The sequence below is a fragment of the Choloepus didactylus genome, chromosome 10, assembly GCF_015220235.1.
Source record: "Choloepus didactylus isolate mChoDid1 chromosome 10, mChoDid1.pri, whole genome shotgun sequence".
In the NCBI taxonomy this organism is placed as follows: domain Eukaryota; kingdom Metazoa; phylum Chordata; class Mammalia; order Pilosa; family Megalonychidae; genus Choloepus; species Choloepus didactylus.
The window spans coordinates 38959720-38984536 of NC_051316.1; the positions used below are offsets into that span (position 1 = coordinate 38959720).

Consider the following 24817-nt stretch of genomic DNA (forward strand, 5'->3'; position numbering starts at 1 on the left):
ATGCCATAAGGACCAAACTCCACTTTGTCTAGTTTATGGATGGATGTGTAGAAAAGTAGGGGAAGCAAACAAACAGACAAAGGTACCCAGTGTTCTTTTTTACTTCAATTGCTCTTTTTCACTCTAATTATTATTCTTGTTATTTTTGTGTGTGTGCTAATGAAGGTGTCAGGGATTGATTTAGGTGATGAATGTACAACTATGTAATGGTACTGTAAACAATCGAAAGTACAATTTGTTTTGTATGACTGCGTGGTATGTGAATATATCTCAATAAAATGATGATTAAAAAAAAAATAGAAAAAAAAAAAAAACTGAATACTTTTGGGCTTCAATGGACTTTGTCAAAAAAAGTGAAAAGGCAGCCTACTCAATGGGAGAAAATATTTGGAAACCATGTATTCGATAATATCAAGAATATATAAAGAAATCCTATAACTCAAACAATAAAAAGACAAACAATTTTAAAATGGGCAGAAGACTCGAAAGACACGTTTCCAAAGGGGAAATACAAATGGCTAAAAAGCACATGAAAAGATGCTCAACATCACTTGCAATTAGGGAAATGCAAATCAAAGCCACAATGAGATATCACTTCATACCTACTAGAATGGTCACTATTAAACAAACAGAAAGCTGTAAGTGTTGGAGACGATGTGAAGAAATAGGAAACTTATTTACTGTTGTTGGGTATGCAAAATGATTCAGCTTCCACAGAAGATGGTTTGACGGCTCCTCAGAAAGCTCAATATAGAGTTGCCTTATGATCCAGCAATCCCACCACTGGATATATACCCAGAAACTGAAAGCAGGGACACGAACAGACATTTACAATGTTCACAGCGGCATTACTCACAACAGCCAAAAGATGGAAACAACCCAAGTGTTCATCAGCTGATGAAAGGATAAACAAAATGTGGTATACACATACAATGGAGTATTATTCAGCAGTAAGAAGGAGTGAAGTCCTGATGCATGTAACAACATGGATGAACCTTGAGGACTAATGTTGAGTGAAATAAGCCAGATACAAATGGACAAATATTAAATGATGTCACTAATATGAACTAAATATAACGAGCAACTCATAGAGTTAACACCTACTTAGAATATAGGTTACCTGAAGATAGAATGAGGGTAGAAAATGGGGAGCTGATGCTTAATTTGTGCAGAATTTTTAATAAGGTTGATAGTAAATGTTTGGAAACGGACAGAGGTGATGGTAGCCTATAATTGTGAGTGGAATTAACAGCAATGAATTGGGTGTGTGTGTGTGTGTGTGTGTGATTGTGGTTGAAAGAGTAAGTTTAGAGTCAACTATATCACTAGAAAGAAAGGATGAAACATGGGACTGAATAATATAGTGAACCCTGTTGTGGACGATAAAGGTGGTTAATGGTACAAACATAAGACTGTTCTGCCATGAACTAGAAACAAATGTATAACACTATTACAAGGTGTTAATGATAGGGTAGTATATGGGAAAAAATACACCTAATGCAAGTTATGGACTACAGTTAACAGTATCATTTTGACATTGTTCTACCAATTTTAACAAAAGTACCACACCAATGCTAAGGTTTTTCTTTTGGAGTAATGAAAATGTACTAAAATTGATTGTGGTGATGAAAGCACAATTCTGTGATTATAATGAGAGCCACTGATTGTACATGTTGGATGGATTACATAGTGTGTGAATAAAACCATTTTAAAAAATACATATGGCACTTACATAAAAACAGGTCATTCCTTTGTTTTTTGTTTGAAATGTTTGTTTGTTTTTTAATTTTTTGATAAATAAAGTTTAAAAAACAATAGGTCAATGGAAACAGAGAATAAATAGACCACTGTACATATAAAAACAATATATGATGAAAACAGATATCATATATCAATAGAAAAGAAATGGAGTCATTGACACTAGAAAAATTAAGGAACTTCAGACAAGGATAGGAAATCATGTGAAAGCCTCATCACACATCACATACCAAAATAAATTCCATTAAGACTACAAAAGTTTTTCTTTTTAAGAGCCCAGACTTCAATTAGTGATATGAATGAAGCAGACCTGGTTAAGACTAGGGCAAACCAGGCTAAAGGGTAAAGGTTGAAACTGACTGTGTTTTAAAACTTCAACTTCCATGTGAGACCAAGGGAAGAGATGTGTATTTGGTGCAGGATCTATATTTTCTGAACAGTATAACTCTACAGTTGGTTTGTTCAAACACCACAATTACATGGAACTTTGAATAGGAAGTGAGATATGGTAGGTTAGTATAGGTTAGAGTGAAATAGTGACACATCCTAAAGTAATTTGGGCAGAGAATAAAAATATATTTACAGTGCCCCCCTGAGGAGCTGGGAGAAAGTGTGGAAGTGTTAGACTTCCTCACCTGGACTGATGCTGATGTTGTCACAAACATTGAGGACTGGTGGTTTGATGTGCTGAGCCCTCTATCATGGGACTTGCCCTTATGAAGCTCGTTACTACAAAGGAGAGGCTAAACTCGCATGTAATTGTGCCTAAGAGTCTCCCCCTGAGTACCTCTTCGTTGCTCAGATGTGGCCCTCTCTCTCTCTCTCTCTAACTAAGCCACCTTGGCAGGTGAACTCACTACCCTCCCCCCTATGTGGGACTCGACTCATAGGGATGTAAATCTCCCTGGCAACACAGGATATGACTCCTGGGGATGAATCTGGACCCAACATTGTGGGATTGAGAACATCTTGACCAAAAGAGGGATGCAAAATGAAATGAAATAAGTTTCAGTGGCTGAGAGATTTCAAATGGAGTTGAGAGGTCACTCTGATGAACATTCTTATGCACTATATAGATAACACCTCTTAGGTTTTAATGTATTGGAATAGCTAGAAGTAAACACCTGAAACTATCAAACTCCAACCCAGTAATCTGAACTCCTGAAGACGACTGTATAACAATGTAGATTACAAGGAGTGACAGTGTGATTGTGAAAACCTTGTGGCTCACACTCCCTTTATCTAGTGTATGGATGGATGAGTAGAAAAACGGGGACAAACACTAAATGAAATATAGGGTGGGATGGGGGGGATGGTTTGCATGTTCTTTTTTACTTTTATTTTTTATTCTTATTCTGATATAAGGAAGATGTTCAAAAATAGACTGGGGTGATGAATGCGTAACTATATGATGGTACTGTGAACAGCTGATTGTACACCATGGATGATTGTATGGTATGTGAATATATTTCAATAAAACTGAATTTAATTTAAAAAAAAGTTTTTCTTTTTAATATCCTGATGGAGAAAATAGCAAACAGCTGGTCATTCCTACTTACAACATAGGATTCTTATTATTTTGCTAGATGAAGTATTTATAAATCACAGCTACTTAACAGAAGGTGAGGAGACAAAAAATACTTAAAAGTTTTAGGAATTACACAGATCACATTAAAATGAAGATTAAACAATTGAAAGCAATGCTGAATATTACTAAATTTACAGAACTTGATTTTACTATTTCAGTAATACACTTACCATATCAAGCAAAAGTAACTGGAACTGCTTACCTTCACATATTCCAGTGTTAGCAGATCTTCCATTGTGTTATCAAGTGTTGTAATCACATAAATCGGTTTCTTGTTTTTATCTAAAAATATTAAAATTATTCTTTCACTGGAAAGCTAAACGACAATAAATGTAGACAATACTGCTGATTATAGAGTTGGGAAAGAAGGCTTTCCCTGTATTAGTCGTGAGTCTTGTATTCTACCTTACCCATGTCAGGTCCCTCCTTTATTTTAAACGCTAAAATTTTAATTTCTCCTCCTAATTCCTTTCCCCTTTCCTCTGCCACAACACCAAAGTCTCAAACCCCTCTACAGCCAGGTAGGAGGTAAGGAAAAGTAACAAACAAAAATCAGAATGGTTACTAGGAACAAAGAAAGGAAATAAAGAGAATTCTGGCCCTGAGTCACAGAAATAGCCAGAATTTCCCTGAAAAGCCACTTGTTGATAAAACAGATCAGGGATGTGATGAGAAATTAAGTTTTTATGTACATTAGTTTAGATTACAGAAAACCCTATTAATATATAATCAGTCTTCATAGGTTGTATACTAAGTCTATTCACAGACTAAGAAAATAAATGGAACTCTGCTGTAGAAGAGTATTCTCTGTAAAACCTTTAAAATTGCCACGAAATTACCCAGGGGTGTTAGAAATTAATTTCTACATCCTGGAAGAAAGCACAACATACTAATCATACTTTCCTTAGGGAAAAAATGCTACTGATTCCAGAGTCCTCCAAACGTCAATGCTTTGCATATATCCCAACCTTCTACTGCTGGTGCTAGACACATTTCAACCCTTGAGAAGGTCCATACTGGTTTCACACATTCATTCACTCACTGATCATTTACTCTGTGCAAGAAACTGTATTATTTGCTTATTCTCACTCCCTCAGAAAACAGAGAAGCAAGTATATCTATCTGAGAATAACCGCAATGATAAATCTATACCCTGACTTCTGCATACAAGGGTTTTCCTATCCTTTACTATTGGGAAAATAAACAAAACAAACAAATGAAAATAAACAAAATTTAAAACTGCTCTAATACCTCTGGATCTCTACAGGACAATGGCAAGTTAGCTCACTATTTTTTTTCCTATTACCAGAACAAACTTTTTATTGATATAAAACCATAACAATGTATGGTAGTTTCCTTGGCACAGACAACCATAAACACAATCTACCATACTCAAGTGCTCAAGAGTTACAGCACAAGTGTAGAATATGGAACCGAAACGTATAACTCATATCCACTCACTGAGCTTCAAGCCACGTTACTTAATACGTCCCCTGAAGCACAGAGATCAGATTTGATACAAGTCTCTAAATTATAAAAGGGAAGTTTTCAGGACACTAGTTAACTTAACTTGGCCTGAGAATAGGTTCCCACAGATGATGGACTACTTTAATCCTAGAAATGTTTATTAGGCATGCTCTTTACCTTCCTTAATTCCCCGTATATAAACTATATTTAAATTTTCACTTTTACTTTAGTTCTGTAACGCCCTTATTTTCAGTATCTCAATTTATTGGGGGAAAACTTCCTAAATGAGTTCAAAATATTTTATAAGATAGCTTCTATTTAAAGCTTGAATAAACTATAAACATAAGTCATTCGTCAAAGGAATATTGGAATTTAGGATAGTCAAAATAAAGACCTTTTATACATACATAAGCAGAACACATTCCTGTTGTCTCAAAAATAAAGGTAAAGCACTACCACCTTTAATTTTAAAAATTTTTTTAACTTCATGTCTACTCATATATAAAATGTTATAATGCTACAAAAGTTTTTTCAAACTATTGGACAGTTGTCTTAACAAGTCCCTCTATCATTCAGAACTATCTTCAAGGAAAAACCCAAAAGAGCAAAAGAAGAAATATAAACAGTTACCATCCTCAGTGCCTAACAGAGTAAACCAATATTTTCTTAAGGATCACATAATATACACATTTTGATTCAGGACATACAGTGTTTTGTGGTAGGCAGAATAATACCTGACTAAAGATGTCCATGCTTTAATCCCCATAAAGCTGAGAATATGTTACCTCATATGGCAAAAAGTACTTTGCAGACATGGGTAAGGTTAAGGACCTTGAAATGGGAAGATTATCTTGGATTATCTGGGGGATTCAATCTAAGGCACAAGTTCTTAAAAGTAGAAAAGAAAGGCAGAAGAGGAAACCAGAGGGATAGCACGATGAGAAGGATTTGACACCCTTTTGCTGGTTTAAGATGTAAAGGGTTTTGTGAAAGAATCACAGAGAGGCCTCTAGAACCTAAGAGGCCCCCAGCTAACAGTCAGCAAGGAAACTACATGGAATTGAATTTTACCAATACCCAAATGAGCAAGGAAATGGATCCACTCCTAGGGCCTCCAAAAGAGAAAGCAACCCTGCTGACACCTTAATTTTAGTTTTAGACATGTAACATAGAGACTACAGGATAATAAATTTGTGTTGTTTTAAGCCACTAATTTATGGTACATTTTTACAGCAATAAAATCTAATTCAGTGTTCTACTACTCAGTTAGATAGATTTAAACTTCAACAAGAATATTTTGTTTTCCTTAATGAGAAAAAATGATCTTCATATGCTCTCTGGTTTACCCCTCTGGATTCCCAGCTATGAAATAGGAATTGATGATTAATTCATAATGTAATCTTGATTGGAGAATGCTTTAGCAAAAGTATAAATGCACAAAGCTTTTCTCCAGTAGGAAGTCAAACAAATTAATTTGCTTATTTTAAAAAGTAGAGATTCTTACCCAAGTATTCTGGGCACTTTAAGCAGAACTCTTTCAAAAAGGCATTTGCTTTCACATCAAATGTTCGAAGCTCAATTTCGGTCCCCAATCCTAAAACATCAAACTCTACCACAGGTAGTTCACAATCTCCAACAAGATGATAAAACTGAATCAAAACCTGGAGAACAAAGACAAAAGACACTACCACTACATAAAACAAAAAACTGTCTATGGGGCTGGTGATTCTATATGGATATATGAGGCACACATATGATGCAAATGCATGTAGCATGTATTTCAAATTTAGGCGAGGTCTTATACACATACAACAGACACATGATATAATATATTGAATATCTACAATATGTCATCTAAACACCTAATTCTTGATTAAGGAAGTCAATTAAGGAAGTCAAAAAGAGGGAAAAAAAACCCAGCAACTTCCGGATTTAGCTCAATTAGGGTGAAAACAACAGTGCCCATCAGCAGAGACACAAATATGCTATAAATATTAGAAATAAGAACCTATTTAAATAAGACATATTAATTTTGCCATGGTACATACCTCTGGTAATTCAAATCTTATTTTATACTCCGTCATATTTTTGGAACAATCCTGCTTTTGAAACTTTTTGTGTTTAAAACTTTGAACTCTAGTCGGACACTGAAGAGGCTCCTCCAAAGGACTACAGGGTGCATCAAAAAACTCCTCCTCTGAGTCTAAATTTCATAGAACATTGTTTAAGTAAACTATCAAAATGATCTATTATAACATTTAAAAATTTTTCTGAAATTGAGATGAACATTAAAACCCTAAAGGTCTACTTCAAAAAATGAAAGTAAACATGAGAATTAAATAGAAAACAGACTCCTTTGAAAAAAACATTTTTGATGACAAAGAAAAAAATACAAGGAAAATTACAAAAAGCAATCTTCAGCTTAACAAACATCACCTTTTAATATCATTATTCTATCTAAAAACTGTTTAAGAAGTTTTTACAGGAAATAATATAAATGATCACGGGTATATATACATACATATGAAACGACTATTCAAAGGAACATGCTAATATGCTCACTTTACTGGGATAGTATTAATAGGATTTAACTGTAAATTCTGCAATACTGGAACCAGATGGCAGGCCCTAAAGTTTGAATGAAGCAAACTGAGACCAAATACTATTTCATACACATTTTTCATATATGATAATAAATTTATAGGTTGATACTAAAATCTTGTACATTACATAAATTAAAAGTATAAAAATTGGAAAAACATTCAACCCTTATTAACACTATTAAGCAAACATTACTTAAGAAAACTGAAATGATCTGAAGTATAACTCCAATAATCTAATATGCAAATTAAGGTAGATGATCTCACAAACAACATCTCCTTCCCTTCCCAACCACCACACACACAGGAAAAACATCCTCTAGAAAATCAAGGATCAACATGGCAATTTCTGTTTAACATTTAGCAATTTTCAAAATCTTGAAACTATAGAAATACATCTACTTTTATTTCCAAAGTGGCCAATAAAAAACAAATATTAGATATTAATGTTTACAAGTTTTCATATATAAATATAAAACTGAATTTTTCCTTTTATAAAAGATTATATGAAAAGTTAAGGAACAAAACAAAAAAATATTTACTATAGCAAAATTCCTCAAACAACCAAGCAACACACTGTAAATTAGACATCTACACAGTTGCATGACTTCTCTTAGCTCTGAGCAGGACAAAGATGATTACATTACCAATCACCTTGTGATTTAAAAAAAATTCCACTGCAAAGGCAAATTTAAGGAACATCCAAAGTTTGTTTTAAAGAAATTTTAATAAAAATGTTCTGAAAATCTACAAATATCTGCTATTGTCTGAAAATTTTTATACGGCCATTTGAATACACCTCAAAATAACAACTACTCGCATAATATATACATGTAATAAGGAAAATTTTCTTAAGCCCCTTCTTTACCATCTTCAATAATAGATGGAAGTTCCAAAAGAGGAAACATTTTCTGTGAAAACTGTGATGTTCCAAAAGAAGTGGATGATTGAATCTGAAAGAAAAAAATCATCAATTAGCAAAAAGACTTCTATTAAAACTTCTAAGACGATTTTGACAATCTAGTTGTTTTACACATTCATTGAAAAGGCCACCATTTCCCCACTTACTTACCTTGGCACCTTTGTAAAAAATCAATTAACCATATATGTTTGAAACCATTTTGGGACTCTTCTGTTTTATTGGTCTGTATATCTACTTTTACATGAATCACACTGTCATGATTAGAATAGTTTTATACTAAGTCTTGAAGTCAAATAGAAATCCTCCAAATTTATTCTTATCCAAAATTGTTTTGACTATTGTATGTTCTTTGCATTCCCATACACATTTCATAATAAGCCTAGTATTTTCCACACAAAAAGTCTGCTGGTATTTTCATTAGGGCTGTGAGAAATCTATAAAATAATTTTAAGGTAACTTACATCTTAATAAACTGAGTCCTCCAATTCTTCCATATATATATCACTCCATTTATTTACATCTTCTTTAATGTCTTGAAGCAATATTTTTTAGTTTTTAGTGTACAGGTCTTACACTTCCTTCGTTAAATTTTTTCCCCTAAATATTTTACCCTTTTTGACACTAATGCAAATGTAATGTTTTTCTTCATTTCATTTTTAGATACAACTATTTCATATTGATATTGCATCAAGTAAGGTTACTAAACTCACTAATTCTAGGAGTATTTTTGTACATTTCTGAGAGCTTTCTACATAAATGATCATTTCATCTGCAAATAAAGATAATTTTATTTCTTCCTTTCTAATTGCTTTTTTTTTTTTTGCCTTACTACAGGAGCTAGAAACTTCAGAGCAATATTGAATGAAAGTGGTGAAAGAAAACATCCTCATACTGTTCTCGATCTAAGGAGGAAAGCATTCAGTCTTTTGCTATTAAGCATATTAACTATAGATTTTTACTATATGTCCATTTCCAGGCTGAGGAAATTCCTTCAATTCCACATTTTTTAAAAATTTATTTATCATGGGTGTTTCTTGGATGTCGACAAAATTTGTTGTGCTTCTGGTAAGGTCATCACATAGTTCTGATTTACACCATTAATGTGGTTAAGAACTGATTGATAAACCAACCTTATATTCCTGGGGTAACCCCATTTGGCATTAGTGAATTATACTTTTTAAATACTGTTGTATTAATTTTAATACATGTTTAAAGATTTTTGCATCTATTTTATGAAATACATTGGGCTTTCTCTGGTTAAGGTATCATGGTAATGTATACAAAAAAAAAAAAAAATGGCCCACTCAGAAGAAATCAACACTCTCCTGAGAAAGCACACACATTAGACTTACTAGGCAAAGACTTCAAATCAAATGTCTTAAATATGCTCAAAGAGTGAAAGGAATCCAAGGATAAAGAGCTAAAGGAAAGCAAGAAAACAATGGCTGAACAAATACAGATAGCAGTAGAGAAATGGAAATTACAGAAATGAACCAAATAGAAATTCTGGACATGAAAAGGATAATAACTGAAATGAAAAATTTACTAGAGGATTTCAATAGCAGATTTGAGCAGGCAAAAGAAATAATCATCAAACTGATTAATATACAGTCTAAGGAGCAGAAAGAATAAAAAATGAACAAAAATAAACAGTGCCTAAGAGTCCTTATATTCTTGGGGAAACCCCATTTGGCATTAGTAAGTATACTTTTTAAATATTGTTGTATTAATTTCAATACATGTATAAAGATTTTTGCATCTATTTTATGAAATACATTGGGCTTTCTCTGGTTAAGTTGTTTCAGTATATGCATAATGGGAGGCCCAGAAGGAAAAGAGAGAGGAAAGGGGATAGAAAAAGTAACTGAAGAAATACTGGATGAAAACTTCCCAAATTTGATAAAACACCTGAATCTACACATTCAAGCAGCTCAAAGTGCTCCAAGAAAGATTAGAGCAAATAAATCCACACTGAGACGCATTATAATTAAATAGTCAAAAGACAAAGAGAGACCGCTAAAAGCCACAAGAGAGAAGTGATATCACGTACAAGAGTGCCTTAGTAAGAATAACAGTCCATTTCTCATGACAAATCAGGGAGGCCAAAAGATAGTGGGATGACACATTTAAAGTGCTAAAAGCAAAATACTGTCAACCAAAAATTCTCTGACAAAAATATTCCTCAAAAATGGAGAAATAAAGACATTCCAAGATAAACAAAAGCTAAGGAAGCTCTTTACTAGTACACCTGCCCTATAAGAAATGCTCAAGAAAGAAGTACTGCAGGCTCAAATGAAAGAATGCTAGACAAGAACTTAAAGTCAAAGAAAAAGAACTCCAGTAAAGGTAACTTGCATAGTATTATTTTATTTTTGGTTTGTAATTCTTTTTATTTCCCACATTATTTGAAAAAGAAATACATAAACTAAAAATTATAAATCAGTTAAAGGACACATAATGTATTAGGATGTAATTTCTGACAACAATATAAAGGGGGAACAGAACTGTATAGGAGCACAGATTTTGTAGGTTATTGAAGTTTAGGTGGTACCAATTCAAACTAGATCATTGTAATGATATCATTATGTAAGACTACCAATATAATGTTGATTAAGATGACATAAAATGTAAGTTGTAGTCCCCATGGAAACCACTGGAAAAAAAAATCTAAAAATATACAGAAAGGGCATGAGAAGGGAATCAAAATGGTACACAACATGAAAATCAATGAACCACAAAAGAAGGCAGTAATGGAGGAAATGAAAGGGAAAAATGATATAAGATACACAAAAACAAATAGGAAAATGGCAGAAGCAAGTCCTCCCTTACCAGTATTTACTTTAAATATACATGGATTAAACTGTTCAGTCAAAAGGCAGAGACTGGCAGAATAAAAATATGATCCCACTACATTTTGTCTACAAGAGACTGACTTTATATCCAAAGACACAAATAAATTGAAATGAAAGGATGGAAAAAGACATTTCAGGAAAACAGTTACAAAAAGAGAGCTGAAGATCAGACAAAACAGTGCTTAAGTAGAAATTGTTACAAGAAACAAAGAAAGCCATTACATATTGATAAAAGAGTCAAATCATCAAAAAGCTGTAACAATTATAAGCATATGTGCACCAAACAATAGAGTCCAGAATATATTAATCAAACATTGACAACACTGAAAGGAGAAACAGTTCTACAATAATAGTTGAAGATTTCTACACTCCACTTTCAAAAAAGAACAGAATATATACACATGAAGATCAAGAAGGAAACAGAAGACTTAAAGAATACTAACAACCAACTAGACCTAAGAGAAATATACTGAACATACTACCCACCAACAGCTGAGTACACATTCTTTTCAAGTACAGGTGGCACATTCTCTTGGATAAACCATATATTACGTTAAAAAAGAAGTCTTAAAATTAAAAATATTGAAATCATACATCTCCAAAAACACCATAATGATGCTAGCAATCAATAATGACAGAAAAACTAATAAATTAATGAATACAGCGAGTTAAACAGCACATTCGAAAATGCATAACTGATCAAGGAAGAAATCACAAGGGAATTTGGAAAATATTCTTAGACTAAATGAAAATGAAAACACAAGAGAAATGATAGCTATAAATGCCTACATTAAAAAGAGGGAACTCAAATCAGTAATTAAACTTTACACCACAAAGAACTAGGAAAAAAAGAGTAAACTAAACTAAACATTAGCAAAAGTAAGGAAAGAATAAAGATTAAAGTGGCAATAAATGAAATTGAGAACAGGAAAACTAATAGAGAAAATCAACAAAACCAAAAACTTTCTTTCTAATGATGAATAAAGTTGACAAACTATTACCGGGCTATTTAAAAAATAAATAAATAAACAAAAAGATGGAAATAATTAATAACTATAATGAGAAGTGAAAGTGGAGACATTACTATCAAACCCCGCCCCCCAAAAAAAACAGCATTACAAGAGACTATGAACAATTGTACACCAACAAATTAGATAACCCAAATGAAACAGACAAATTCCTAGAAACCCATAAATAACTAAATCTGACGCAGGAAGAAATAAAAATCTGAACAAACTAACAATTAAAGAGATTGAATCAGTAATCAAAAACCTCCCAAACAAACAAAAAAATCTACGGCTAGAAGACTTCACCAATGAATGCTATCAAACATTTAGAGAAGACGTTAATACCAATTCTGCCCAAACTTTTATCTAAAATATAGAGGGGAGCAGATACTTCCTAAATCATTCCATAAGATATGTTAAAAAAGCCAAACAAAGCTAAATGATAATACACAAGAAAACTCTATATTAACATCCTTTATTAATATAGATGCAAAAATCCTCAAAAAAAAAAAAAAAGAAAGAAATACAGACTAACTGAATCCAATAGCATATTAAAAATATTATGCACCATGACCAAGTGGGATTAATCACAGGAATGCAAGAGTGGTTCAACATGATTAGGTCAAAGTAACACACCACATTAACAGAAAAAAGGCAGAAAAAAAACCACCTGATCATCTAAGTTATGCACAAAACGCAATGACAAAATCCAAAATCCTTTCATGATAAAAACATACAGAAAACTAGGAACAGTTCAACTTAATAAAAAGCTTTGTGAAAAACCCACAGCTGGAGATATAAGATGGCGGCATAGAGAGGACGGGAAGCTAAGTAGTCGCCCTGGAACAACTAAAAAAAAAAAACCAGAAACAACTAGTATACAATCCAGAATAACTGCAGGAGGACAGACATGAACGTCCAATCATCATACACCAACCCGATTTGGGAGGAATGCCTGAGATCACAGCACAAAATCTTTGTAAGTAAGAACTGCAGATCCAAATCGGGAGACCCCTCCCCCATAGCCTGAGCTACAGAGCCTCGTGGTGCCAGAGAGAAGCTTTCTCCCAGTGAGTGAATATAGCTCAGCTGAGCTCCAACTGGGGTTTTAATTAGCGAGTGTGAACTGCTCACTACAAGGTGCGAATCCCCAACAAGTAGACAGAGGCTTTGGGTGACGACTAACCTTGGAAAGCCAGAGGGTCTCCTCGGACTACCTCTGTTCCATTTTTGAACTCAGTAGAGAAAGCCTCGGCCATTTTGAGTTCCCAGTTCTGTGACCCAGACAAGGGTGTGGCACAGGCAGAGAAAGACTATTAAAATGCTAATGACCTCCCCCTAAGGCATCTATCTTCTCTAAAGAGGAAAGGGGTGGGGCCCAGCTTTACTGCCTGCCTTTCATTCAGAACTTACACCAGTCAAGAATTATAGGCTAATCTTTGCATCAGGCAGACAGCCTCCCTGCACAGCCCGTGGCTTAGCTTGAGGGACGACGTGCACAGCCTTCCCTCAGCAGAGGTCCTGGAAGATCACAGCTGAGAAGGGGGGCCCACTTGGAAAACCCAGGGACGCGATGTCAATGCCAGTGGTATGTGGGTCAGTGACAGAAAATCTGGGGCAAAACTGGAATGAAGGCTTAGACTTTTGCGGCAGCCTTGAATCTCTGGGAACTCGGGGGATTTGACTATTAAAGCTGCCCTTCCTCTCTGGCCACCCGTACACGCGCCCCACATTCAGGGCAGACAGCTCCAGCAACACACCCAAACTGAGTTCTCCAACTGAATCCCACAAGAATCATTTCCCCACACAACACACAGACAGAGTTGGGGAGAACTGACTGGAGGTGTATAGGTGACTTGCAGATGCCATCTGCTGGTTAGTTGGAGAAAGTGTACACCAAGAAACTGTGTTTCTGAAAAATTAGATTGGTATCTTTTTTTTTTTTTTTTACAACTTGAAAGAACCCTATCAAGCAAAGCAAATGCCAAGAGGCCAAAAACAACAGAAGATCTTAATGCATATGATAAAACCAGACGATATGGAGAAGCCAACTCCAAACTCCCAAATCAAAATATCGGAAGAAGCACAGTACTTAGCAAAATTAATCAAAGAACTACAATCGAGGACCGAAAACATAGCAAAGGATTTAAAGGATATCAAGAAGACCATTGCCCAGGATATAAGCGGCATAAAGAAGACCCTAGAAGAGCATAAAGAAGACATTGCAAGAGTAAATTAAAAAATAGAAGATCTCATGGAAATAAAAGAAACTGTTGGCCAATTTAAAAAGACTCTGGATATTCACAATACAAGATTAGAGGAAGATGAACAACATCTCAGTGTCCCAGAAGTCCACAGAACAGAAAATGAAAGAACAAAAGAAAGAATGGAGAAAAAAATTGAAAAAATTGAAATGGATCTCAAGGATACGATAGATAAAATAAAACGTCCAAACTTAAGACTCATTGGTGTCCCAGAAGGGGAAGAGAAGGGTAAAGGTCTAGAAAGAATATTCAAAGAAATTGTTGGGGAAAACCTCCCCAACCTTCTACACAATATAAATACACAAAGCATAAATGCCCAGCAAACTCCAAATAGAATAAATCCAAATAAACCTACTCCGAGACATATTCTGATCAGACTCTCAAGTACTGAAGAGAAGGAGCAAGTTCTGAAAGCAGCAAGAGAAAAGCAATTCACCACATACAAAGGAAACAACATAAGAATAAGTTGTGACTACTCAGCGGCCACCATGAGGCGAGAGGCAGTCGCATGACATATTTAAAATTCTGAGAGAGAAAAACTTCCAACCAAGCATACTTTATTCAGCAAAACTCTCCTTCAAATTGAAGGGAGAGCTTAAATTTTTCACAGACAGACAAATGCTGAGAGACTTTGCCAATAAAAGACCTGCCCTACTTCAGATTCTAAAGAGAGCCCTACCAACAGAGAAACAAAGAAAGGAGAAAGAGATACAGAGAATTTTAACAGATATATATAAAACCTTACATCCCAAATTACCAAGACACTCATTTTTCTCTAGTGATCATGGATCTTTCTCAAGAATGGACTAATATGCTGGGACATAAAACATGCCTCAAGAAATTAAAAAAAAAAAAATTGAATATACTCAAAGCACATTCTCCAACCACAATGGAATACAAATAGAAGTCAGTAATTTTTGAACTGTAACTCCACTATTTACTTCCTACATGATATAAATTACATGAACTCTAATGACAAATCAGTGGTTTTGAACTCAGTGTAAAATATGTAATTTTAGACAACTATATAAAGGTGGGGGAATGGAGGAGTATAGGAACACAGTTTATGTGCCCTATTGAAGTGAAGGTGGTATCCAAAAAAAAAAAGAAGATTGGTACGGATTTAAGGTTAATTTTAACCCCCACAGCAAACACAAAGAAATTATCAGAGAATATAACCATAGAGATGAAATGTAGAGTTTGGTTTAAGAGAAACAGGGGAAGGGGCAATGGGGAGTTAAGAGATGAGGGTGGAGTTGCTGTCTGAGGTGAAGGGAAATTTCTAGTAATGGATGGTGGGAAAGAGCATTACAACATTCTAAATGTGATTAATCCCACTAATGGAAGGCTAGGGAGGGGGTGGAATGGGAAGATTTAGGCGGTATATATGTTTCCACAATTTAAAAAAAAAAAAAAAAAAAAGACAGTCTAAATAGATGACAATTGAATGCCAAGGATGAACCTGGATGGGATTGGAGGATGGAGGACAGGAGGCTCAAAGGGTCACAGTTGAGACATAAGGAAAAGGAAATACAGAATGTAGGCTTTGTATCATTGTTGAATCTCTTGTACTTCTTAGCTGTGCTTAATGGGATTGCATAAAAGAATGTTCTTATTCATGTGAAGTGTATATGTTAATTATAGTGATTGTTCAAGGGTGTGAGCAGCTAGCTCTCATAGGTTCAGAAGACAGAGCAATAGATGATGGATGATAGGGAGGGAGGGAGGGAGGGAAAGAAATAGTGATGTGACAGCATGTTAAAGTTGGTGGTTGGGCTATCAGGGGAGGAGGGGTGTCAGGGTATGATAGAATTCTGTGTATGGGGCTAGTATTGTTTTTGCAACTGTTCCTATAACTTTGAATTTATTTCAAAATATAAATAAATAATTAATTAATTAAAAAAAAAAAAAACCCACAGCTAACATCATAGTCAATTGTGAAAGGGTGAAAGCTTTCCCTCTAAATCAGGAACAAACCACTTTCACCACTGTTATTCAAAATTGTATTGAAAGTTGTAGTCAGGGCAATTAGACAAAGAAAAAGATATAAAAAGCATCCAAATTGGAAAGGAAGAAGTAAAACTCATCTCTATACAGAGATGATATGGTTCTATCTTTAGAATAGTCCAAAGGATCTGCACAAAAAACACACACACCCACACACAAAAAAAACCCTACTAAAGCTAAAAAGAGCATTACGCAAAGTTGTACATCAGCAATAAACATTCAAAAAGGAAATTAAGAAAATAATTCTATTTACAACTACATCCAATAGAATAAAATACCTACAAATAAATTAACAAAGGAAGAGAAAGACTGCACACTGAAAACTTTAAAACATTGCTGTAAAAAAAATACATAGAAGACCTAAATAAATGGAAAGACATCTTGTGTTCATGGGTTGAAAGACTTAGAATTTTTAACATGGTAATACTACCCAAAGGGACCTACAAATTCAATGCAATCCTTATCAAAATTCCAACTGCCTTTTTTGCAGAAATGGAAAAGCCAATCCTCAAATTGATATGGAATTGCAAGAGGTTCCAAATAACCAAAACAATACTGAAAAAGAACAAAGTTGAAGGACTTGTATTTCCTTATTTCAAAACTTACTACAGAGTTACAATAATAATCAAAACAGTGTGATACTGGCTATAAGAATAAACTTACACACCAATGATATGGAATTCAAAGTCCAGATATAAATCCATATATCTCTGGCTACCTGACTTTCAAAAGGCTGCTAACATCATTCAGTGGAGGAAAGAATAGTCTTTTCAACAAATGGTGTTTTGAGAACTCGGTATCCATGCTGGTTTGGATGTATTATGGCCCCTAAAATGCCATTATCTTTGATGCAATCTTGTGGGGGCAGACTGATTAATCTTTTTGATTAGGATGCAACCTTTTGATTGGCTGTTTCCATGGAAATATGACCCACCCAACTGTGGGTGATGACTTTGACTGGATAATTTCCATGGAGATGTTACTCCACCCATTCAGGGTAGGTCTGAATTAAATCACTGGAGCCATATAAACCATCTGACAAACAGAAGGAACTCAGTGCAGCTGTGAAGGACATATTGGGAAGCAACTGAGAGCGACATTTTGAAAAGTAGCTGCAGCTAAGAGGACAAATGCCCCAAGAGCAACATTTTGGAGAATGCCATTTTGAAAGGCAACCTGGAAGCAAGCGGACGCCATCCACGTGCCTTCGAGCTAACAGAGGTTTTCAAGCTAAAAGAGGTTTTCTGGATGCCAATGGCCATCCTTCAGTGACGGTACCCTATTGTTGATGCCTTACCTTTAACGCTTTATGGCCTTAAGACTGTAACTTTGTAACCAAATAAACCCCCTTTATAAAAGCCAATCCATTTCTGGTGTTTTGCAAACTGGCAGCATTAGCAAACCGGAACAGCATCTAAACGCAATAGATGTTTCCACCTCACACCTCAAGCAAAAATTAATTCAAAATGGATCAACAACCTATATTTAATAGCCAAAAACTACAAAATCCTGAGAATAAAACATAGGGATAAATCTTCATAATCTGGGTTTTGGCTTTGGATTCTTAAATATGGTACCAAAGGCACAAGCAAAAACAATAAAAAAGTAAACTGTACTTCACCCAAATTTAAAAACTTTTTTCAATCAAAGGGCATTTTTAAGAAAGTGAAGACAGGATACAGAATGGGAGAAAATACTGCTAATCATATATCTGATAAGAGGCTGGTATCCAAAATATATAAAGGAGTCTTACAATACAACAACAAAAAGACAACCCAGTTACAAAATAAAGGATTTGGATAGACATTTCTCCAAAGATGATATACATATGGCCAATAAGCAAATGAAAAAATGTTCAGCATCATTAGTCATTAAGAAATACAAATCAAAACCACAATGACACACCACTTCAGACCCACTAAGATGGCTATCCCGGAGGCAGAGGTTGAGAAAAACATGAAAATAAGTGCTAAGATGCTGAGAAACTGGAACCATTGAACATTGTTGGTGGGAATGTAATATAGTACAGCCACTATGAAAAACAATTTGATAGTTCATCAAAAAGACAAACACAGAATTACCATATTACCCAGCAATTATACTTACGAATACACCCAAAAGAACTGAAAAGAGGTACCCAAACAAGCACTTCAGTATGAATGTTCATAGCACTATTTACAATACCCAAAAGACGGAAACAATCCAAACAACAATCAACAGATTAAGAGATTAACAAAATGTAGTATATACATACAATGGAATATTACTCAGCCACAAAAACGAAGGAAGTACTGATGCCTGCTGTTACACAGAAGAACCTCAAAAATATTCTAAATGAAAGAAGTCAGACACAAAAGGTCACGTTTTATGATTCTATTGACATGATATACCCAGAAGAAAAATCCATATAGACAGAAAGCATAATAAAGGTTGACAGAAGCTGAAGGGGAGGGAAAAATAGTGAATGACTGCTAGTGGGTAAGAGGTTTTCTTTTTTGGGGGGGTGGGGAGTGGAGGTGGGGGTTAATATTTTGGAATTAGAGGTGGTACTTGCAAAACATTTTGGATGTAATAAATTCCAATGAATTGAACACTTACAAACGGTTAATTTTGTTATATGCATTTCACCTCAAAGATAAGATTAAACAGTTAAAATATATTCTGAAGAAAAAACAGAAAGAAAGCTGGAATGGCTATATTATTATGAGAAAATGTAGACTCCAGAAAAAGGAATATTACAGAAAATGAGTGATAGTACATAATGACATGAGCACCAAAGCAGTACAACAATCCTAAATATGTACCCACTCCAAAAAAAAGGTTCAAAGTTCACAAAGCAAAAAAATAAATGACAGAAATGAGATGAGTAATAGACGAATGCACAATTATAACTGGAGACTACTTTTAGTAACTGAGAAGTCCATAAGCAGAAAACCAGTAAAGGTACGGAAGACCTCAACAACACTATCAACCTAATTGTACTAATTGATATTTATAGAATACTTCACTCGACAACAGCAGCAAAATATACATCCTTTTCAAGTGCACAGGGAACATTCAGGAAGAAAGTACACATTATAGGCCAGGTCAGGAAATTATAGTCGCAGAGCAAATCCAGCCAGCTGCCTGTTTTTTTAAATTGCTTGTGATATAAGACTGGCTTTTACATTTTCTATGTAACATATAAGAGAGTAAAAACCACTGAAGTTGAAAGCAACAAAACAAAAAAATGAAAGGAATCAAAACTGGTTCCTTGAAAAGATTAATAAATCTTTTTCTAGTCAAACTGACAGAAAAACAAGTCAAAAATTAACAAGATCATGAATGAAAAATAGAACATCACTACAGATCCTAAAACCTTTAAAAGGATCACCACAGATCCTAAAACCTTTGAAAGGATAATAAGGGGATATAAGGAATAATTTTATCCTCATGTATTGAATACCCTGGATGAAATGAAGAAATTCCTTGACAGACAAAATCTTCTAAACCTCATGCAAAAAGAAACTAATATGCTGAACATTCCTCTGTAAATTAAATTCAGTTCAAGAACCTTCTAAGAAAGAAAATTCCAGGCATAGATGGCTTCAACAGGAAATTCTATGAATCATGTAAGATAGATAAAACATCAATTCTAAAAAATTTGTCAAAAAAACAGACGAGGAGGGAACGTCTCCCAACTTATTTTATGATGGTAGCATTACCCTGATATCAAAAGCGTAAAAACATTACAAGAAAATAAAAGCACGAACCAATATCCCTCACAAACATAATCCTCACAAACATAAATACAAAAACCTCTACAAATACAATATGTAAAAAGGATAATATATCATAAGCAAGCGAGGTTTGTATTGGGAATACAAGGCCAATTCAAAATGCAAACTTAATCACTATAATTCACCTTATCATCAAAATAATGAAAAAAAATATCACCTCAGTGAATGCAGAAAAAGCATTAGACAAAATTCAACAACATCTATTCATGACACAAAACTCTCAAGCCAACTAGGAGTAGACAGGAACCTTCTCCCCCTGGGAAAGGCAACCTCTTCCACCTAGGAAAAACTTACAGTCAATACCATACTTAATAAAGAAAGACTAAATATTTTCCCAAGATCAGGAACAAAAAAAAGGAGGCTTACTAGTCCCTGCAATAAGGCAAGAAAAGAAAGAAAAGATATAGAGGAAATGAAGAAATTAATGGTTTCTACTTGCAGATGACATTTATGTAGAAAATCCCAAATCTACAAAAAGCTACTAAAACCAATAAGTGAGTTTAGCAAGGTCTCAGGATAAGGGATTAATATACAAAATGAATTTTATTTCTATATATTGACAATGAACAACTGGAAATTCATATTACAGAACAGTAGCACTTATAATTACATCTAGAAAAAGAAAAACATAGGTATAAACCTAACAAAAAGTTCAGATGTATGTTTAAAACTACAAAACACTATGAATGTGGTCCTCTCTCTCTAGCTAAGCCAACATGAAAGGTGAAATGACTGCCCTCCTCCCTACGTGGGATCAGACACCCAGGGGAGTGAATCTCCCTGACAACGTGGAATATGACTCCCGGGGATGAATGTAGACCCGGTATCATGGGATGGAGAACATCTTCTTGACCAAAAGGGGGATATGAAAGGAAATGAAATAAGCTTCAGTGGCAGAGAGATTCCAAAAGGAGCCGAGAGGTCACTCTGGTGGGCACTCTTACGCACAATATAGACAACCCTTTTTAGGTTCTAATGAATTGGGGTAGCTGGTGGTGGATACCTGAAACTATCAAACTACAACCCAGAACCCATGAATCTTGAAGACAATTGTATAAAAATGTGGCTTATGAGGGGGGGCAGTGAGATTGGGGGGGGGCATAGGGATCACACTCCCGTTTGTCTAGTTTGTGGATGGGTAAGTGGAAAGGTGGGGGAAGGAAACAAACAAACAAACAGACAAGGGCGCCCAGTGTTCTTTTTTACTTTCGTTGCTCCTTTTCACTTTAATCATTATTCTGGTTATTTTTGTGTGTGAGGTAATGAGGGTGTCGGGGATTGATTTTGGTAATGAATGTACAACTACGTAACGGTACTGTGAACAACCAAATGTACGATTTGTTTTGTATGACTGCGTGGTATGTAAATATATCTGAATAAAAAAAAAAAAACAAGGGGTAGAGCTTGAACTAAAAAAAAAAACACTATGAAAGTATTTTAAAAGATCTAAATAGAGAGATAAAACATGTTCATAGATTGGAAGTATCATATTGTTAAATATCATTTCTCCCTACTTCAATTATACAACACAATCACTAACAAAAATGCAGTGGAAATTTTTGTAGAAATTGGCAATCTGATTCTAAAATTTATATGAGTAGGCAAAGGAACTAGTCAAAATAATTTTGGAAAAACAAAAAGTTGGAGAACTCACCCTACTTGATTTTAAGACTTATCATGAAGCTATTGTAATTAAGACATTATGGTATTGGTTAAAGCAAAGACACACAGTTCCTTGGAAAAGAACATAATCAGAAACAGATCTACAAACATATGGTTAATTCAATGGCTAAAGGATAGTGTTTTCAACAAATGGTACTGAAAAAAATTAGGAATCCATATGCAAGTAAAATAGCCTCAGGACCCATTCATGTACCGAATTTAAACACATACACACACAGTAGATAAAAGACCTAAATATAAAACTTTAAATTAAAGAACTTCTAGAATAAAAACAGAGAATATCTTTTTGAACATGAGTTAGGCAAAGATGTCTTAGATATGACACAAAAAGCTCCATTCATAACAGAAACCACTGATAAACTGCAACTGTATTTCATTAAAATGTAAAACTTTTGCTTTTCAAAAGACACTGTTAAAGTAAAAAGATCAACTACAGTCTGGTAGAAAATACTGCAAGACACTAAAATGTTCAGGGGTAATGACTACTCTCAAGTAGTCTGGGGGAAAAGCTCCATATCTCAGTTTAGCAAATTTTCTATAAATCTGAAATTTGAAAAGGAAAAAAAAAAAAAAAATTAAGCTTGAAAAAAAAGGAATCAGAAAAAAATACCAGAGAAATCCAGTGGATTTGGTTTTGTTTTTTAAATTGTCTTGGAAAGAGGACAGACCTAGGATACAAACCTCAAAATCATGAAGGAAAAACCTGGTAACTTTTACCACGTAAAAAGCTGATTCTTTTGTGTGACAGAAATATATAAGTCAAATAAAAAACAAACACCAAATTGGAAAAAAAGCATTTGTAAATGACAGAAGAAATATCTTTAATTAGTTTCCCTTAAAAACAATAACCCGGGGGCAAGGCAAGATGGCGGAGTAGTGAGGTGTGGAATTTCATCACTCCTCTAGGGCAGCTGGTAATTAGCCAGGAACTGTATGAAACAGCATTTTCAGGGTCTCCAGTGACCAGTCACACATTGTACACTAGTCTGTAACAGGTGGAAAGGCTGAGATCGCAGTGAGACCTGTAAGGTTCTACAGTCAGGGGTCTAGCGCCCCTCCCTGTCCAGACCCCGCAGACTGTCTTACAGCTGCTCCCTGAAGGAAAAAAATCAATTTACTGGGAGGAGCAAGATGGGGAACTCAACCCAGCCCCAACTGCAGAATTAATTAACAAACTGATTAACTTGTAGAGTTGCGGTTGTTCAGGGTTCTGGAGAAGGGCTAGGCTCCAGGAAAGGGGGGTCACATAGAAGCGGGCACCCATTCCATGGCTCCAAAACTGCTTGTTTTTTTTTTTTCTTTCTACATTTTGTCCTTTTTCTTTTCTTGCTCTCTGACTCCTTATCTTTTTACACTTCAATAGCCCCCTGGCAAGGGCAGATTTAAAGCTATTGGAGAGTAACTATCCAGATAATAGCCTAAAGTCCATACCTTTAAATACCCTAAATTGATGCTAGAAAAGCTTAGGGGCTGGGGAAAGGCCTTAAAAAGGAATTTTTTGTTTATTTTTCTTTTTTTTTTTTAATAATTATTCTAAGTGGCTCTTTACAGAAAGCCCCAGATATTTGCAACTCGCCTCCAGACCCACGCAACTGAGAGCTGAGACAGGTATGACAGACAAAACAATGGACCTGATTGGGGAGACAATTCCCAAAAGGGAATAACTTCCCCCAAGGAAAGAGGAGTGTGATCCAGTGCAACTGGCAGCCCTCTTTCAAAGAACTCAGACCCCAGGGGCTAGAAATCAGAAACCAGCTTCAGTCAGCCATGCCCCCAACAGGGACAGAGTCAGCAGGAGAACTAAAGGCATCACACCTCTTAACACTGTGGGGGAATTGTACACTGGCAAGCACCACCTGCTGGACAGAATAGGAAAAGCACAGAATCTAAAGGCCTCACAGGAGGGTCTCATTCTCAGGGAAACTCCATATCCTCCTCCTGAGACCTGGGCCTCTCTGAACTGGGAAAACCTGACTGAGGTTGACCATACCTGCAGAGAAACTCACAAAAAGGCTACATTGAGGCAGAGCAGGAAACAGAAAAACAAGAGGTAAAAAAATTCTGATTAACTAAATAGAACCTAAGTTAGAGGTCTACAAGAAGTTGAACTGAACACCAAAGGATAGAGAACAAAGCCAACCAACAAGAAAACCCTAGGTAAAAGAGTGAAAAGGGGCTCCAGAATAAACTAATCAAGAAAATCAGATGCCTAGACAGCTTAAGATAATGAGCCATACTAGGAAACACAAAAATATGGACAAGCCAAAGGAACAAACTAATAGTTTAACTGAGATACAGGAGTAGAGACAACTAATTAAAGATGTTCAAACAAATCTCCAAAATCAATTCAATGCACTGAGGGATGATACAGCAAGAGATGAAGGATATAAAGAAGACACTGGATGACCATAAAGAAGAATCTGTAAGTTAGAAGAAACAAATGGCAGAACTTATGGGAATGAAAGGCATAATAGAAGAGCTGAAAAACACAATGGAAGGATACAAAAGTAGATTTGAACAGGCAGAAGAAAGGATCAGTGAACTAGAAGACAAGACATTTGAATTCATACACACAAAAGAACAGATACTAAAAAGAATGGAAAAATAAGAGCAGAATCTTAGGGAGCTGAATGACAACATGAGGCACATGAATACACGTGTTGTGGGTATCCCAGAAGGAGAAGAGAAGGGAAAAGGGGCAGAAAGAATAACAAGAAATATTCATTGAAAATTTCCCAACTCTTAAGAAAGACAGGAAATTAAAGATTCAAGAAGTAAAGCATACCCCAAACAGAACAGATCCCGATAGATATACTTCAAGGCACTTATTGATCAGATCGTCCAATGTCAAAGACAAAGAGAGAATTCTGAAAGCAGCAAGAGAAAAGCA

General features: G+C 35.1%; 1 protein-coding gene across 4 annotated transcripts in view; it reads right to left on the reverse strand.

Moving 5' to 3' along the window:
• Positions 1 to 24817, reverse strand: part of VPS13A (vacuolar protein sorting 13 homolog A) — a 275242-nt gene that overhangs the window by 204174 nt on the left and 46251 nt on the right. For all 4 annotated transcript variants that reach the window (XM_037798536.1, XM_037798538.1, XM_037798537.1 and 1 more), the window contains exons 18-21: positions 8282 to 8366; positions 6862 to 7016; positions 6318 to 6474; positions 3549 to 3628 (exon numbers count right to left, since the gene is read on the reverse strand). In XM_037798536.1, coding sequence (XP_037654464.1) covers positions 3549 to 3628; positions 6318 to 6474; positions 6862 to 7016; positions 8282 to 8366 — 477 coding nt within the window. The remainder of the gene's footprint in view (positions 1 to 3548; positions 3629 to 6317; positions 6475 to 6861; positions 7017 to 8281; positions 8367 to 24817) is intronic.